We start from the raw sequence: 17,341 nt of genomic DNA on the forward strand, positions 1-17,341 counted from the left end.
CTGTGAGGGCATAAACGAGGGAGAGGAATCTGAGTGGGGTACAGGCAGGAGGTCAGGAATGGCTATTTTCCACCGCAGACATGGAGCTCCTTCTGCAACACCCCCACTCTCTGTGCAGCTCTCTACCACCACACTGGGTACTAGAACATCATGCCAGTTTAGAAAAACACTACCTAAGGCTGGATGCATGTGGGGGGCTCAGTACGATACACTAACAGACTTTCTCATGCCTGTGCGCTCTTCAGCTGTATGGAATGATGGAAATGGTTTTGGAGCTAGAGACCTGGGTTGGAAGCGCACCCCCAGCACTGCCCATCTGAATGACCTAGGGCAAGTCCTGTACTGTGAATTTCCTCATCTCTGCCTTAAAGCCAATACTCCCTACTCGCAGGGTTGCTTTGAGTAAATGAGATGATGTTCCCATGAATGCATTCCACAGATATTTGAGTACCTTTTATGTGCCAAGCACTGCTATCAGTCTGGGATACAGTGGTAAGCAAGATGAACAAGATGCCTGTCTTCAGTGGAGCTTATGTTTTATAGGGAGATAGGCAATGAGCAAATAAATATATGAAATAATGTCAGGTAGCATATGAACAGATGAAAATGCTACCCACGGTACCTGGCACCCACAGTCAGTATTAAATCAATGTTAATTTCTTTCCCTTTCCAAATATCTCAGCTGTAACTCAGTATAAGAATAGTTCCTGGCTAAAAGGCTATAAAATTAACAGAATTTAGAGCTAGCATCTCCCTTCTGGTATCAGGGGCAGTGGCCAGGATTCGCTGGTAAGAAACACGGATAATAATAGTACCCACCTCAGAAGGTTGTCGAGAGGATACAGGTAGACAGCACGAACAGAACTCTTAGTGCTTGACACATAGTAGGTACTCAGAAATAGAAGCTACGCTGAATTAAGGGGAGGCAGCAGAGAGGGCCTTGCTCTGTGCTTGCATTTGACAAGAGGGATGGGGTCAGCTCGTTTAGGTTACTGTTTGGTTAGAAGCACGTGTTGTGATGAGCACTGGGTGTTATAGGCAACTAATGAATCATTGAACACTATATCAAAAACTAATGATGTACTATATGCTGGCTAACTGAACATAAAAAAAAAAAAAAAAGAAAGAAACCAGCTGATGGCCAGAGGGGAGAGTAGAGAAAAAGAATGAGAGGTGGAGGTGGGCTTATGAGCAGGGGCAGGCTCAATGCTGGAGCCAGACCCAGAGACTGAGGCTGTGTGTAAGTGGTAGCTAGAATGAGACCAGAACCTGGGAGACCACTTAACCAGCCACTTCCTGGGCAGTGTGTGAGCTGTACAAGGCCAGCCAGTCGTGTGTCTCCCTTTACACTCTGCTTTCCCAGGACGTGTAACATAAATATAGGAAGGGTTAAAGGCCAAATGATAGGAACTGGAAGTGGACAATGGAACTGGCTGAAGGAGCCAGCAAGTTGGGTTAATCAAAGAGGGACTCCTAGCACTGAGAAATGTAGAGGAAGTGGAGGCGGGCCAATCAGAGGCAGGTTCCGGAGGTTCTCAGCTGGGCTGTGGTGGTGTGGTGGAGAGATAGTAGGGGAATTCATCAGTTCTTTCCAGAGGGTTAGGTAATGTAAACATTACCTGAGAGTCAGTACTTATCAAGAGACAATTTTATTGCAAATGAAGGGGAACAAACAGTTTGGCATTGCTTCTAATACTAAAAATTGACTTTAAGTTCCAGACTTACTACTTAAGAGCTTGATGGCCCTAGGAAACTGAATCCTTCTGAGTCTCAATTTCTCCTTCTGTATGTGGGGCCCATACCTACTGGGCCAAGTAGGGTTGCATATTACTGGGGAGAAAAGTAGAGGAGCAGACAAATGATGGATGAAACAATGGAGAGATTTATATTCCTATGGATAAGAAGCCCAGCAGTAGGTAGTCTAGGTTCTAAAGCTACTCACACATGTCTCCAAGAAAACAGGCTTCTTTTTGTATACATTCTCCACCATCTTTGTTTATTATTTCTACCCTCCTTGTTGCAAAATGGCTACTCCATCTTTAGGCAGTGTCCATTTTCCGTGGAGGGGGATGGGAAGGGGAAGAACATTAGAGTTTTTTGTTTGTTTGTTTGTTAAATCTTTGCCTTTTTATTAGAGAAAAGGAATCTCTTCCCTGGGACATCTGCCTGTATCTCAAGGGACAGAACTGGGTCACATGGCTAAGTCTAGCTGCAAAAGAGTGTCAGAAGATGAGTTTTTATGTGTGTGTGTTGTTTGTTTTAAACTGGGCACATTGCTATCATGAAAATAGAACCAGGGTTCTGCCAATAAAAAGGATGAGAGGAATTTATATGAGTAGGCAACTATCCATCTTTCTAACTACCTCACAAGATGGTTGTGAGGATTAACTGCCATGTTATACTCTCAACAGAGTGCCCCGCACATGGAAAGACCCTCAGTAACTCTCTTCTTTCATTTTGTGGGAGACACATTGCCTATGGCCTATCTGAAGCTGGAAAATGCTCTTTTCAAGTAGATGTTTTGGAAGCTGCATTGAGATCCAGTAGCTTCACTCTGTAGAATCCCAATAGCCAGGGTGTTCTACCCTTATACTTTCAGTGCTCTAAAGTATAGCCCAACACTTTAAAAGCATGAACTCTAGGCTCAGGTGCACCTAAAATTGAGTGATTTGGTTAGTCACATCTTTCTTCCAGATTCTTTTCTCCACCAAATTTGAGCCCTCAGAGGCAAGGGCTGAGTCATTGGTCTTCAAACTCTACCATCTGGCAGTGTTTGCTTTGTTTATTGAATTGAATTGACACCTTTCCAAGAAGCTATTCATCACTGTATAAGGAATTACTAGTTGAGAATCTCACTGTCTATAGCAAATACTAAGGATTTTCACATCTTATTTTTTCTTTCTCTTTCTCTCTCTTTCCATCTCCCTGTTTCCCCCCTCAAAATGTATCATTTCAGCCAACTGAAATGGTTATAGACCAAGTCAAAGTTTTTCAGAAAATTCCTATTTACACCATCTCCTTCAATTATAATGATGAGATTGCAAATGGATTTTTGAACGAGCTTGCTTCTTTGACTGGGGGAGAGTTCCATTTTTATAATTTTGGCTGTAAGGATCTGTGTCCTCCAGGGACTGTTCAGGTAAGAGCTTAATGAATTGAGAAGAGAGTGTTCATTTATTTGAGCATTACAGACTGGAGGCCAATGGACAATACCTTAGTTGAGAAAATTGCCATAAAGACAATTAAGTTGAGCAAATAAAATCACCTAAGCATGTACTGCAAAATGTGGTCCAAGGACCATCTGAACTAAGGCATTTATGAAAATGCAGATTCCTGGGTCACACTTCAGAGCTGCTAAATTAGGCTCTAGGCATAGAGGCCCAGGAATCTTAATTAATATATTTTGTTTTTCTTCTAAGGTTTTATTATGGAAAGTTTCAAACATACACAAAAGTAAAAGAGTATGTGGACCCCCATCCCATGTACCCATCAGTCAGATTCAATAATTATCAACATTTTGCCAAATTTAGGAATCTGTATTTTTAACAAGCATCCCAGAGGGTCCCTACTTGGAGTTTGTTAACCACTGCTGTTTACAAGCATTTGTGGGAAACTTAAGAAAAATTCAGATCCTAGGTGGTTGTCTCCTGACTTCTCACACTGTATAACCACGGGACCATCTGATAAAGCATTTTATTCTAATGGGCTGATGGGAGAAGGTAAATAAAATTCTATTCTCCTGTCCTCTAATTTTGGCCTGAGGATATGCATTTCAAGATTGCCATTCTAGAGAATGTTTTTTATCTTATTGTCTGCCCTGTGGAGTCACTTTAAATACAGGACTAGCCAGAGTACCAATCAGTGCTTACATTTGAAGAAACCTACCAGAGTCTGGGGAATGAATCATCTGAAAGGGTTGGAGGGAACAATGACTTCTCTGAGCCTACACAGGGAAGGGAATAGTGACCACCCCCATCAGCTAGACTGGAAAACCTCATAATCCAGTAGGCATTAGGTAGAGTATAAAGAAGGGTCTTGCCTCAAGAATATGAACAAGCAAATGCTGATCCAGTTCTGCCTAGAAAATATTAAATGCAAGACCCGAAAGGATCAGTCTATTTCCAAGGAACCTAATTGCGTCCCCGAACAAACCCCAAGAATAATTATAAGAAAGCAAAAATATCCATTACCCAAAAAAGTAAAATTGACAATTTCTGACATCCAATCAAAGAGTACCAGGTATGTACAGAAGCAGGAAAATACAGGTCCATAATGAGGAGAAAAAGCAGACAGAAAAATTAAAACATATGCATAGCTAATTCCGATGTTAGTATTAGAGCATTAAAACAGTTATTGTAGCTGTGTTTGATATGTTCAAAAAGAGACATGAAAGATACAAGTAAGACAAATAAAATTTTTAGAGATGATAACTACAATGTATGAGGTGAAAAATGCATGGAATATGAGGAACAGCCGGTAAGACACTACAGAACAAAAAACTAGTAAACTGCAAGGCAGCAATAGAAACTATCCAAAATGTAACACAGAGAAGAAAGAGAAGTAAAACAATAAACAAGCAAGCAAAACCCCAGAAAATAGGGCATAAGTGAACCATGGAAAAATTCAAGTAACCTAATAAATGTATAATTGAAACAATAATGCCAGAAATTTTCCGAATTGGTTAGAAACTATAAACCCACAGATCCAAGAAACACAATGAATGCCAAGCACAAGAAACATGAAGAAAATCACACCAAGTCATATCAGAATTAAACTTCTCAGAAGTAATGACAAAGAGAAAATCTTAAATGGATAGGGTGAAAGAAGACAAATATGTACAGAGGAACACAGATAAGGATAACAGCATATTTCTCATCAGAAGCAATGCACATGAAAAGACAGTGGAGTGATATTTTTAAAGTAGTGGAAAAAAAAAAGCTAGTGTAGAATCTATACCCCGAAAATATCTTTCAAAAAGGAAAGTGGAATGAAGACCAAAGATACACAAAAACTGAAAGAATTCATCTCCAATAAACCTGCCATATAAGAAATATTAAAGAGAGTACATTAGGCAGAAGAAAAGTCATACCAGAATGGAAATACAGATCTACACTAAGGAATGAAAAGCAAAGGACAACTTCATGGTAGCTGCATGGTAATTGCATGGGTAGATATGTAAGGCTTTTTTTCCCTTGTTACTTAAATCTAATTATAAGTTAAATTACTTGAGGGACTTCCAGTTCCAGCAATAATGGTGTAGTCCCATTCCTCCTAGGTCCTACATCTTAAGCTAAAAAAGACCTGGATAGAACAGAACAAATAAGCATAGGAATACTCTGAAAGGTGAAAAGAAGAAGGTAGAATTCCTGGGGACCTCAGAATTTAAGGAATGATATGGCAATAAGTCTTGGGGGATTTGTTAATGCCTTCCATATATCCCAGATAGGGCACTGCTGAACCCTCTAACCTGGAATCTCTAACAGGCACAGACCAAAAAAAAAAAAAAAAAGAAAAAGAAAAGACCCAAGAAAAGCTTATTCTCCCTAACCAAAGGACTGGGAAGAAGGTGACCTAACAACAGAAAACCTTTTTTATGATACCTGCCATAATCCAGCCATCCAACGGTGGAAAAACTGCACCCCTTTCCCTGAGATTTGAGTGGAGCTGAACAGAGAGCTGATCTTCCATACTACCATGGAAGCAAGAGATGGTGCTCTGATCCCTCTGCCAGGTGGGTCAGCAGAACTGACCAGAGAGCTAATCTTCCATCCCTTACTGCCAGAGTAGTGTGAGTAGGGCTGAATGGAAAGTTGATTTTCCAAACCCGACTAGACAGAGTAGGTGGTGCTCTAAATCCCATGCTAGGATAGTATCAGAGGATTGAGAGGGAAGCTTATTGTCCATTCTCTCTCCAGTGGAAGTCAGCAGTGCTCTGATTCTCCCACCATGGAGTCCAGTGGCAAACTGGACCTCTACCCCACCAGGCAGCTCTAAGACTTAACAAGGCAATGTGAGGTTGGTCTGGTCACTGCTGTGCTTCACCACAGCCCTCATCTCAGCAGGACTCAGCAAGGAGATGAACTTTCACAAACACTCAGCATCAGTGAAAATGCAAAAGGAAGTGCGAGTTAAAGATAGACAACACTCCACTTTCCCCCATCCCTGGTACCAGTGAGGGTTGATGTGGAGCTGAGCCTCCATTAACACCAAACAGAATAAAAATAAATGAAGTGTGAAAGGGGAGTAACCCCCACTGTGGTCCTCTTTGGGTGGAGAGCTGATCCTCCACTCCCATCCAGCATCAACAAGACCAAAGGAGGCAGTGCTATCTGGGGTTACTCAGTACTCTGACTCCCTACCCTTAGGATCTCTCTCTGTGAACAAAGTAGAGATTACTGGCCCACATAAAGAGAACGAACTCCTAATTCCTGAACTCCTGACACTGTGGCAGCTTGCCTTGATGAAAATAATTGGAAAAAAAAAATCACCAGATACACAGTTGTGCTCAAGTGAAAGTGAAATTTAGCTATGAGAGTCCCCAAACATATAAAAAGTGTGCTAGAAAAACAGGTTCACTGGGGTAGGTGGGCAGGACTAGCCAAAAAGACACAGCCATAAGTGGCCTAGTCTGGGAAGCCTCCTTTTCCCTACAGACCTGAGACTCTTCTCTGCACAGAGACAGAGTGTGTGGGAAGAACAGGCAAGAAGGACCCAGGCAGAGCAAGTGGTCCATTCCAGGAAAGCTCTCTTCCTGCAAGACAGGGGCCCTCCTATGCCACCCAGTGACACAGGACACCCAGGGGACAGCAGTAGAGGCACCAAGAAACACCTGGCAGTCTGACTAGGGGAAACTCCTTCTGCCTGCTCAAACAGCACCAGCAGAGACCAGTGTAATAAAGAAGACCAAAGTAATATCAAAAAGGCTCTGAAAATTAAACTGCCATTGGAGCAAGAGCCCACAAAAGTAGGACAAAGTCTCACATGCTAAATTTAAACAGGGTTACTGCAAGCTAAAATAAAAGTTTTAAAATAGGACCCAGAGTCTCATAACACAATATAGCCATAATGTTCAGGATACAGTAAAAAATCACTCATCATACCAAGAACCAATAAAATCACAACTTGAACGAGAAAAGACCATCACATGATCCCAACACTGAGACAGATGAATTAGATGTTGGAATTACCTGACCAAGATTTTAAAGAACCTATCATAAAAATGCTTCAACAATCAATTACAAGCTATCTGGAGACAAATGAGCAAATAGAAAATCTCAGCAAAGGTGTAGAAGTTATAAAAATTTCCAAGTGAATGTTATAGAACTGAAAGTTATAATAGCAAGTAAACTCACTGCATATGGTGAGAGTGGAGATGACTTGATTTTATCAGTGAATTGTATGCACACATCGAGCACAATAACATAGGTAGGTTCAAAAGGAGAAAGACACACCAATAGAAATCTAGATTGGCTGTATTAATAACTAATAAAGTAAATATCATAGCAAATAAAATTTACATAATAAGATCAGTCTGCAAGGAATATATAACGGCCCTAAATGTGTGTGCACAAACCAATACAGTTTAAAAAAAATATATGAAGCAAAAATTGATAGAGCTGAAAGGAGAAATAGACAAATACAAAATTATACTTGGAGACCTCAACACTTCTCTCCCAGCAACTGACAGAAACTACTAGAAGCAAAATCAGCAAGGACAGAGAAGATCTAAACAGAACAGTCAGCCAGCAAGATCTAATTGCCACAGATAAAATACTCCCCACCACAACAGCTGAATACAAATTTTTTTCTAGTGCTCATGGTATACTTATTAAGATAGGCTGTGCAATGGGTGATAAAACAGACCTCAGCTAATTTAAAAGCATTGACTACAATAGCTGAATTATGGAAATAGCCCAAATGTCCATCAACTGATGAATGGATAAAGAAGATGTGGTATATATATACAAAGGAATATAACTCAGCCATAAAAAAGAATTAAATCCTGCCATTTGCAGTGACATGGATGGAGCTAAAGAGTATTATGCTAAGTGAAATAAGTCAGTGAGAGAAAGACAAATACCATATGATTTCACTCATATGTGGAGTTTAAGAAAGAGAACAAATGAACAAAGGGGAAAAAAGGAGAGGTAGGCAAACCAAGAAACAGACTCTTAACTATAGAGAACAAACCAGTGGTTACCAGAGGGAAGGTGGGTGAAATAGGGGATGGGGATTAAGGAGTGCACATGTTGTGATGAGCACCAGCTGATGTATGGAAGTGCTGAATCACTATATTGTACACCTGAAACTAACATGGCACTATATGTTAACTAACTGGAATTCAAATAAAAACAAAAAAATAAAAGCATTGAAATCATGGAGTTTGTTCTCTGACCATAATGGAATCAAATGAGAAATTAATATTAGAAAGACAGCATGAAAATGTCTAAACACGTGGAATTTAAACAACACAGTCCTTGATAATCCATAGGTCAAAGAGAAAGTCTCAAAGGAAATTAAAAATACTTAGAACCAAATGAAAACAAAAACACCATATATCAAACTAGTGGGATACAGCTAACACAGTGTTGGGAGTGAAATTTATAGCACTAAATGCTTAATGTTGAGAACAAGAAAAGTTATTGAATCAACAATCTGAGTTCTTACCCCAAGAAACTAGAACAAGAAGGGCAAAATAAACCCAAAGCAAGCAGAAGGAAGGAAACAATACAGATAAGAGTATGAATCAATATAATTGAAAATAGGAAAACAATAGAGAAAATCAATGAGACGAAAAGCTGTTTCTTTGAAAAAAAGACTTACGAATTGATAACACATCTTGGAAGGCTGACAAAGACAAAAAAGGGCAGATACAAAGAACTAATATCAGGAATGAAATAGGGGATATCATATTAGATCTTACAGCCATCAAAAAGAATATAAAAGGAATACAATGAACAACTTTGCACTCATAAATTTGACAACTTAGGAAAAAATGGGCCACTTCCACACAAAACAAAAACTACCACAAATCAACCAAGATAGAATGCACAATGTGAATGACATTAAAATAAATATTTTTTCAAGAGAAGTGAAAGCAGATGTCCCTAAGACTTGTACACATATGTTCATAGCTTTGTTTATAATAGCTCAAGTGTGTCCCTCAACAGGTGACTAAGTTTTGGTATGCAGTATACAATCTAATGCTACTCAGCAATAAAGATGAATGAACTCTTGATTCATGCTGCAACATGGGTGAATCTCAAAATAATTATATGAGTGAAGGAAACTGGACAAAGAATACATACTGTATGATTCCATTTATATAAAATTCGAGAAAATCGAAACTAATGTATAGTGACAGAAGGAAGATGAGTAGTTGCTTAGGAATGGGAGGAGAGGGGTTTTGGGGTAGGGAGGATAGCAAATTTACAAGGGCACCTGAGGAGACTTTTGGGGTGACGGATATGTCTGTTATCTTGATTGCAATGAAGATTTTACAGGTGTGACTGTCAAAACTATTCAAATGGTGCACTTTACCTGCATTCGGTTTATTGTGTATGAATTATACTTCAATAAAGCTGTTTATTAAAATGAAATAATATGAGAACTACATGAAATTCTTTAGATTCTTCTTTTCCTGATACAGTTGGTTTTCTGTTATAAATGTTTGAAATATGAACTCTTTTATACAATTTCACAATATATTTACTTGTCATTTTGGCAGAATGAAGATCTGACTCTTTTAATTAAGGAAATGCAGCAGGGACGAAGTGACCTGGAGAAGGTGCAAGACCTTTATTCAGAGTCCTTGATCATGGATTGGTGGTACAATGGAGAAAAGGAAGGGAACAATAAGTAAGCATGCCAAAGCCCCTGTTTTCCCCATCACTGGGGAAATTATCTGCTCAGATGCTCTGCTCGCTCTCCTTGACTCCTCTTCTTTCTGTGGTACTTTTGGGATTTCTCTTAGTGAAAAGAATCACATAGAATGATTATGTTAGAATTTTTTTAAGGAAGAAGTCATAATCTAATAATTTAATTATCTAATATATGGCTTAAGGAGGCCACATATTTACCTTTAAATGTAAGTTCTGAAATCCTTGTGTGGCACTTAGAGCAGTGTTAACGGTTCATCTCCACCCAGTATGGATCGGCCCCCAACCCCAGCCATGATAGAGCACAGCAGGAGTGCTGTGTAGTGCAGGAGATTTGACTCAGGGATCAGGAGGCCCAAGGGTCTGGACTTCGCTCTGTGTGATCTTGGCGAATCCCTGACTTCTCTCCACACCTGTCCATTGCTGTGAGTCTCGGTTTCCTCTTCTTTAAAATGGTGACTGTGGTGGTAGGATTTGGGATAGATAATTTCTCGGGTCCTTTTCTACCCTATATTCTAATATGTCTCTAATTAGTAATTTTAAAACAAAAATCAGAACCACTCCAACACTCAGAAAGGGTGTCAAATCTTATTAAAACAATTTAACATTGTACAGATATTCAAATATCACAGCTTCATATGAATACTCTATCAGGAGGATGTCTTTTTATTTAAAAGAGCGATAGCTAGTGGAAAGAAGTTAAAAATACATTTATCAATCAGGATTTCATCTTCATCAAAATTCACTATCTTCCTGTTAGCAAATTAAGCATTAATATGGGCGGGGAGCAGGACATGAGCAATGGAATCAGTAAAAAGAGATAAATGCTATACTGGGCCATCTTAAAATAAGGTTTTACAGCATTATTTTTAAAGTATTGGAAAAGCTCAGATACATCTAAATTCAAAGAATTTGAACAAATAAACTAAAAGTCAAATAAATGGGCAGCATCTCAGTGTAAATTACCCTTTGTACCTTAACTGTATTCTTACCCTGTTTAATCAAACTAAAAATCTCAGGACAAAATGACTAGCTATTGTTTGGAAGTTGGCTTAGTCAGTTCACTGTATCTGCCATTGATTGAGTAGTTGGTGCATTCTTTTTTATATTTTTTATATATATTTTTTTAGGGGCTGGATAGGGCAGGTTCTGGAAGTCATTCAAAAAAGTGTTTTAATCCAGGCTTCCCACCATTACATATTGGGTAAATTTGGGCAAGTTACTTAACCTCGTGGAGCTTCAGTTTCCTTATCTACAACATGGGAATAATGGTAGTCATAGGGTTGTTGGGGAGATTAAATGAGGATATGCCTGTCATATAATAAGAGCTCCTAAATTAACATAAGGAAAAGAATAAAACTCAGTGCCTCATTCTACAGGTAGCATGCTTCTCTCCTTCCTTAGAACATTAGGAAAAGTTAATTCACTGACTTAGCTACAGTCAAAACCAAATTGCTTTGTTCTAGCTTTCTACCAGGTGTAAAAATGTTTCAGCCTCCAAATCTCCTTTCCTTTCCTTCTTTTTTCAAACGTTTGTGGAGTACAGACCATGTGCCAGGCGAACTGGGATGCACAGATGAATATAAACCCAGTCCCTTCCATCACAAGATGCACAGTGTGGTGGGGGATGCAGACATACATGATTATGGAACACTGGGGGTGGTCTATGAAGTAGGCATTCAGGTGGAGGGTGAAAGAGGGAGGCCATGCTTTACAGTGTTGGAGCAGGAGATTGTTCTGGAAACTTTCCTTTCTGTGGCTGCTACGTTCAGAGCAGAAAAGATGTGTATGGGAAAATTATCAGGCATTTCTAGGGTCCCTCCTGGCCCTAGATCTTCACCAGAGTGGTTTCCTGTGATCTGGTACTGGCACAGGGGGTCCAAGGCAAGGATTTCCCTTTGCTGGCTTTTATAAGAGCTAGCTGTTCAACACTTTGGTTAGAGAAAGGGGTTTCCGTAAGCCTTTCTGGTTTACAACTGGCTCTCCCTCCTGTTAATTCCTACATCAGTCCCATAGAGTCAGTGAACACCTGAATTTCCCAAAGTTTATAGAGGAGGTAAATGATGAAGTTCAGAGAGGGCTGAGGGACCTCACCAAGTCCCACGGCCAGGAAGGAACAGAGCTGTGATGTGAGCCATATCTAATGACTCCACATCTGGGCCCCTGTTCACTCTTCTGCTTTGGGTGGGGAAAAAGATTCTTCTTCTTCTTTTTTTTTTTTTTAAGATTTTATTTATTCATGAGAGAGAGAGAGGCAGAGGGAGAAGCAGGCTCCCCAAGGAGCAGGGAGCCCGATGCGGGACTCAATCCCAGGACCCTGGGATCATGACCTAAGCTGAAGGCTGACGCTTAACCATCTGAGCCACCCAGGTGCCCTGGAAAAAGATCATTCTTAAATTAACCAAACGAGGGGAGGCTTCCTCCTTTAGTTTGTAGCATTCAACATGATTTTATTGATCTAACTCTGCCTTCTTGATGGAAATTTTGTGTTTTCCCCTCCTTTTATTCCTTTTTTTTTGTCTAAAAACAGGCATCAAAAAGAAATCAGTTCTATGGTTTCAACCCCAGAAAAATATGCAAAACCTCATTCTGATGTCGAGTCAACACCAGTGTCATCCCTAAATATGTTGTACTTACCAGAGGATCTTTCAAATCAAAAGATTCAGAAAAAGAAAGTCCTTCACGCAGGTATCAGTGAACAACATGGTTTGATTCTCATTACTGGTTTTCCTTCAATGCAACAAGGTAGAATAAAACTAAATCCACATAATATTTTAAAAGGAACCTAAACTTCTGGGGTTTTTGGTTTTGTTTTTGCTTTATTGACATATAATCAACAAGAACATTACATTGGTTTTAGTAGTATAACATAATGACTTGATATTTGTATATATTGACACATGATCACCACAGTAAGTCTAGTTATCATCTGTCACCACACATAGTTACAAAAACATTTTTTTCTTATGATGAAGACTTTTAAGATCTATGCTCTTAGCAATTTTCAAATATGCAATAAAGTATTAACTAGTCATCATGCTGTACATTACATCCCCATGACTTTATTTATTTTATAACTGGAGGTTTGTATCTTTAGACTCCCATTACCCATTTTGCCCACTTCCCCATCCCCCACCTCTGACAACAGTCAGTCTGCTCTTTGTATCTATGAGCTTGGTTTGTTTTTTGGTTTTTGTTTTTTTGTGGGTTTTTGTTTTTAGATTCCACATATAAGTGAAATCATTTAGTATTTGACTTTCTCTGTCTGACTTATTTCACTTAGCATAATGCGCTCACAGTCCATCCATCCATGTTGTGACAAATGGCAAGATCTCTTTCTTTTTATGGCTGAATCATATTCGTGTGAGCGCGTGCACGTGTGTGTATAATGTTTATATATTACATCTTCTTTATCCATTCACCCATTGATGGACACTTAGGTTGCTTCCATATCTTCGCTATTGTACATAATGCTGCAGTGAGCATGGGGGTGCATATATCTTTTTGAGTTAGTGTTTTTGTTTTCCTTTTTTTTTTTGGTAAGATTTTATTTATTTTTTTGACAGAGAGAGACACAGTGGGAGAAGGAACACAAGCAGGGGGAGTGGGAGAGGGAGAAGCAGGCTTCCCGCAGAGTAGGGAGCCTGATGCGGGGCTCGATGCCAGGACCCTGGGATCAGGACCTGAGCCGAAGGCAGATGCTTAACGACTGAGCCACCCAGGCTCAGTGTTTGTTTTTTTCCTTTGGCTAAATATCCAGAAGTAAAATTGCTGAATCACATGGTCATTCTAATATTTTGAGGAACCGCTATACTATTTTCCATAGTGCCTGCACCAATTTACATTCCCACCAGCAGTGCACAAGGGTTCCCTTTTCTCCACATCTTCACCAATATTTGTTGTCTTTTTGATTCTAGCCATTCTAGAAGTGAAGTGATGTCTTTTTGTGGTTTTGATTTGCATTTCCCTGATGATTAGTGATGTTGAGCATCTTTTCATGTGTCTGTTGGCCATCTGTATGTCTTCTTTGGCAAAATGTCTATTCGGGTTCTCTACTCATTTATTAATTGAATTATTTGGCGTTTTTTGGTGTTGAGTTATATGAGTTCTTCATATTTTTTTTACTAACCTCTTATCAAATACATCATTTGAAAATATCTTCTCCTATTCAGTAGATTACCTTTTCATTTTGTTCATGGTTTCCTTCCTTGTGCAGAGTTTTGGTGTAGTCCCAATAGTTTAATTTTGCTTTTGTTTCCCTTGCCAGAGGAGATATATAAAAAAAAAAAAAGTCTCTCTGGCTGATGTCAAAGAAATTACTGCCTGTGTTTTCTTCCAGGAATTTTATGGCTTCAGGTCTCACATTTAGGTCTGTAATCCATTTTTTGAGTTTATGTCTGTGTATGGTGTGAGAAAGTTGACCAGTTTCATTCTCTTGCATGTAGCTGTCCAGTTTTCCTGGCATCATTTGTCAAAGAGACTTTTTCCCACTCTCTATTCTTGCCTCCTGTGTCATAGATTAATTGACCATAAAAGTGTGGGTTTTCTCTGGACTCTCTATTCTGTTCCATTGATTTGGTGTCTGTTTTTGTGCCAGTAGCATACTTTTATGTATAGCTTTGTAGTATGTCTTGAAATTTGGGATTGTGATACCTCCAGCATTGTTTTTCTTTTTCAAGATTGCTTTGGCTATTTAGGGCCTTTGGTGGTTCCTTACAAATGCCAGTATTATTTTTTCTCTGAGAAAAAATATTGTTGGTATTTTGATAGGGATTACATTAAATCTGTGAATTGCTTTGGGTAGTATGGACACTTTAACAGTATTTATTCTTCCAATCCGTGAGCAGGGACTATTTTACCATTTGTGTCATCTTCAATTTCTTTTTATCCGTGTTTTATAGTTTTCAGAGTACAGGTCTTTCACTTCCTTGATGATAAGTTTATTCTTAGGTATTTTATTCTTTTTGGTGTAGGTGTAAATGGGATTGTTTTCTTAATTTCTCTTTTGGCTACTTCATTATCAGTGTATTGAAATGCAAGAAATTTCTCTATATTAATTTTGTATCCTGCAACTTTACTGAATTCACTTATCAGTTCTAGTAGTTTTTTGGTGGAGTTCTTTGGGTTTTCTATGTATAGTATCATGTCATCTTCAAATAGTGAACGTTTCACATCTTTACCAATTTGAATGCCTTTTATTTCTTTATCTTATCTAATTGCTGTGGCTAGGACTTCCAGTACTACGTTGAATAAAAGTGGTGAGATTGGACATCCTTGTCTTGTTCCTGATCTTAGAGGAAAAGTTCTTAATTTTTCACCATTGAGTATGGTGTTAGCTGTGGTTTTTTTCATATATGGCTTTTATTATGTTGAGGTATGTTCCCTCTAACCCTACTTTGTTGAGAGTTTTTATCATGAATGGAGTATTTATCATTTGTGCTTTGTCAAATGTTTTTTCTGCATCTATTGAGATGATTCATATGGTTTTTATCCTTTCTCTTGTTAATGTGATGTATCACATTGATTTGTGAATATTGAAACACCTTGCATCCTGGGAATAAATCTTGCTTGATTGTGGTGAACGATTTTTTTTTAATGTTTTGTTTAATTCTGTTTGCTAATATTTTGTTGAGGGTTTTTGCATCTATGTTCATCAGAGATATTGACCTGTAGTTTTCTTTTTTTGTAGTGTCTTTATCCAGTTTTGGTATCAGAGTAATGCTGGCATTGTAGAATGAATTTGGAAGCTTTCCTTCCTCTTCTATTTTTTGGAATGGTTTGAATAGGTATAACTTCTCTTTAAATATTTGGTAGAATTCACCTATAAGCCATCTGGTCCGGAACTTTTATTTGTTGGGAGTTTTTGATTACTGATTCAGTTTCATTGATAGTAATTGATCTCTTCAAATTTTCTATTTCTTCCTGATTCAGTTTTGGAAGGTTATATGTTTCTGGAAATGTATCCATTTCTTCTAGGTTGTCCAATTTGTTGGCATGTAATTTTTCATAATATTCTCTTATAGTTCTTTGTATTTTTGAGGTGTTGGTTGTTATTTCTTTTCCTTCGGTTTCTGCTTTTATTTATTTGAGTTCTCTTCCATTTTTTTTATGAGTTTAGCTAAAGGTTTATCAATTCTGTTGATCTTTTCAAAGAACCAGCTCCTGGTTTTATATTGATCTGTTCTATTTTTGGTTTGTATTTCATTTATTTGTGCTCTAATCTTTATTATTTCCTTCCTTCTACTGGCTTTGGCTTTGTTTGTTCTCCTCTTTCCAGCTCCTTTAGTCATATAGTTAGGTTGGGTTGTTGTGTGTTTTTTGTTTTGTTTTGTATAAAGTGTAAGTTGTACATTTTTTCTTGTATAAAGCATGAGTTTTACATTAAGATTTTTTTGTCCTATAGATGTTGCTCCAGCACCATTTGTTGAAAAGGCTATACTTACACTTACTCCATTGAATTAATTTTGTATCTTTGCCAAAATTCAGCTGGGTATATCTGTGTGGGTTAAATCTGGGTTTTATACTTCTGTTCCATTGATCTTTGTATCTGTCTCTCCACCTATACCACAATATCTTGATTAATGTTCTACATGCCTTATTATCAAGTGCCATGATTCCTCCAACTTTATTTTTCTTTTGCAAAAATATTTTAGCTATTTTGGGGGGCCTGAAATTTTGTTTAAATTTTAGAATGTGGTTATTTATTTAAAGAAAACCTTGCTAGGATTTTGCCAGGAATTGCATTGAATCTATAGATTGATTTGGGGACAACTCACATCTTTATGATATCGATTCATCTAGTCTGTGAACACAACTCATGAATATAACCATATATTTAGGTCTTCTTTGATGTCTTACAGCAGTATTTTGTAATTTCCAGCTTAGAGATCCTGTACATGTTTTATTAAGTATATACAATTATTTCATTGTATTTGGAGTGATTGTAAATGGTATTTGTTTTCTAATATAGGTTTCCATATGTTCATTAGTTCATTATGTTCATTAGTCTGTCAAAATGCAATTGATTTTGTGTGTTGATCCTGTAACTGGCAACTTTACCAAACTCAATAGTTCTAGGAATTTTGTGTGTGATATGTGCTTGTGGATTTCTTGCCATTTTCTGCATAGACAATATGTCATCTAAAAATAGGGACAGTTTTATCTTCCTTTCCAATCTCTCTGGCTTTATTTCTTTTTCTTGCCTTGTTCCAGAAGTTAGAACTTCTAGGACTATGTTGAATAGGTGTGATAAGAGTGGGCATTCTGGCCTTTTCCCCAGTCTTAGGGGAAAAGATATTCAGTCTTTCACTATTGTGAATGATATTAACTGTAGATATTCTTTATCTGTAGATATTCATTCTGTAGATATTCTTTATCAAGTTAAGGATGTTCCCCTCATTTTTAATTTTCTGAGAGTTTTTATAATGGATTGGGGCTGAATTTTATCAAATGCTTTTGCTGCA

General features: G+C 38.2%; 1 protein-coding gene across 1 annotated transcript in view; it reads left to right on the top strand.

Annotated features, from left to right (window-relative positions):
* The window catches only part of VWA3B (von Willebrand factor A domain containing 3B), a 208,277-nt gene that overhangs the window by 110,405 nt on the left and 80,531 nt on the right, over positions 1-17,341 (top strand). The window contains exons 13-15 of the mRNA XM_021701230.1: positions 2,957-3,139; positions 9,728-9,858; positions 12,409-12,566. Coding sequence (XP_021556905.1) covers positions 2,957-3,139; positions 9,728-9,858; positions 12,409-12,566 — 472 coding nt within the window. The remainder of the gene's footprint in view (positions 1-2,956; positions 3,140-9,727; positions 9,859-12,408; positions 12,567-17,341) is intronic.

This window comes from Neomonachus schauinslandi, chromosome 10 (assembly GCF_002201575.2).
Source record: "Neomonachus schauinslandi chromosome 10, ASM220157v2, whole genome shotgun sequence".
NCBI classification, from domain to species: domain Eukaryota; kingdom Metazoa; phylum Chordata; class Mammalia; order Carnivora; family Phocidae; genus Neomonachus; species Neomonachus schauinslandi.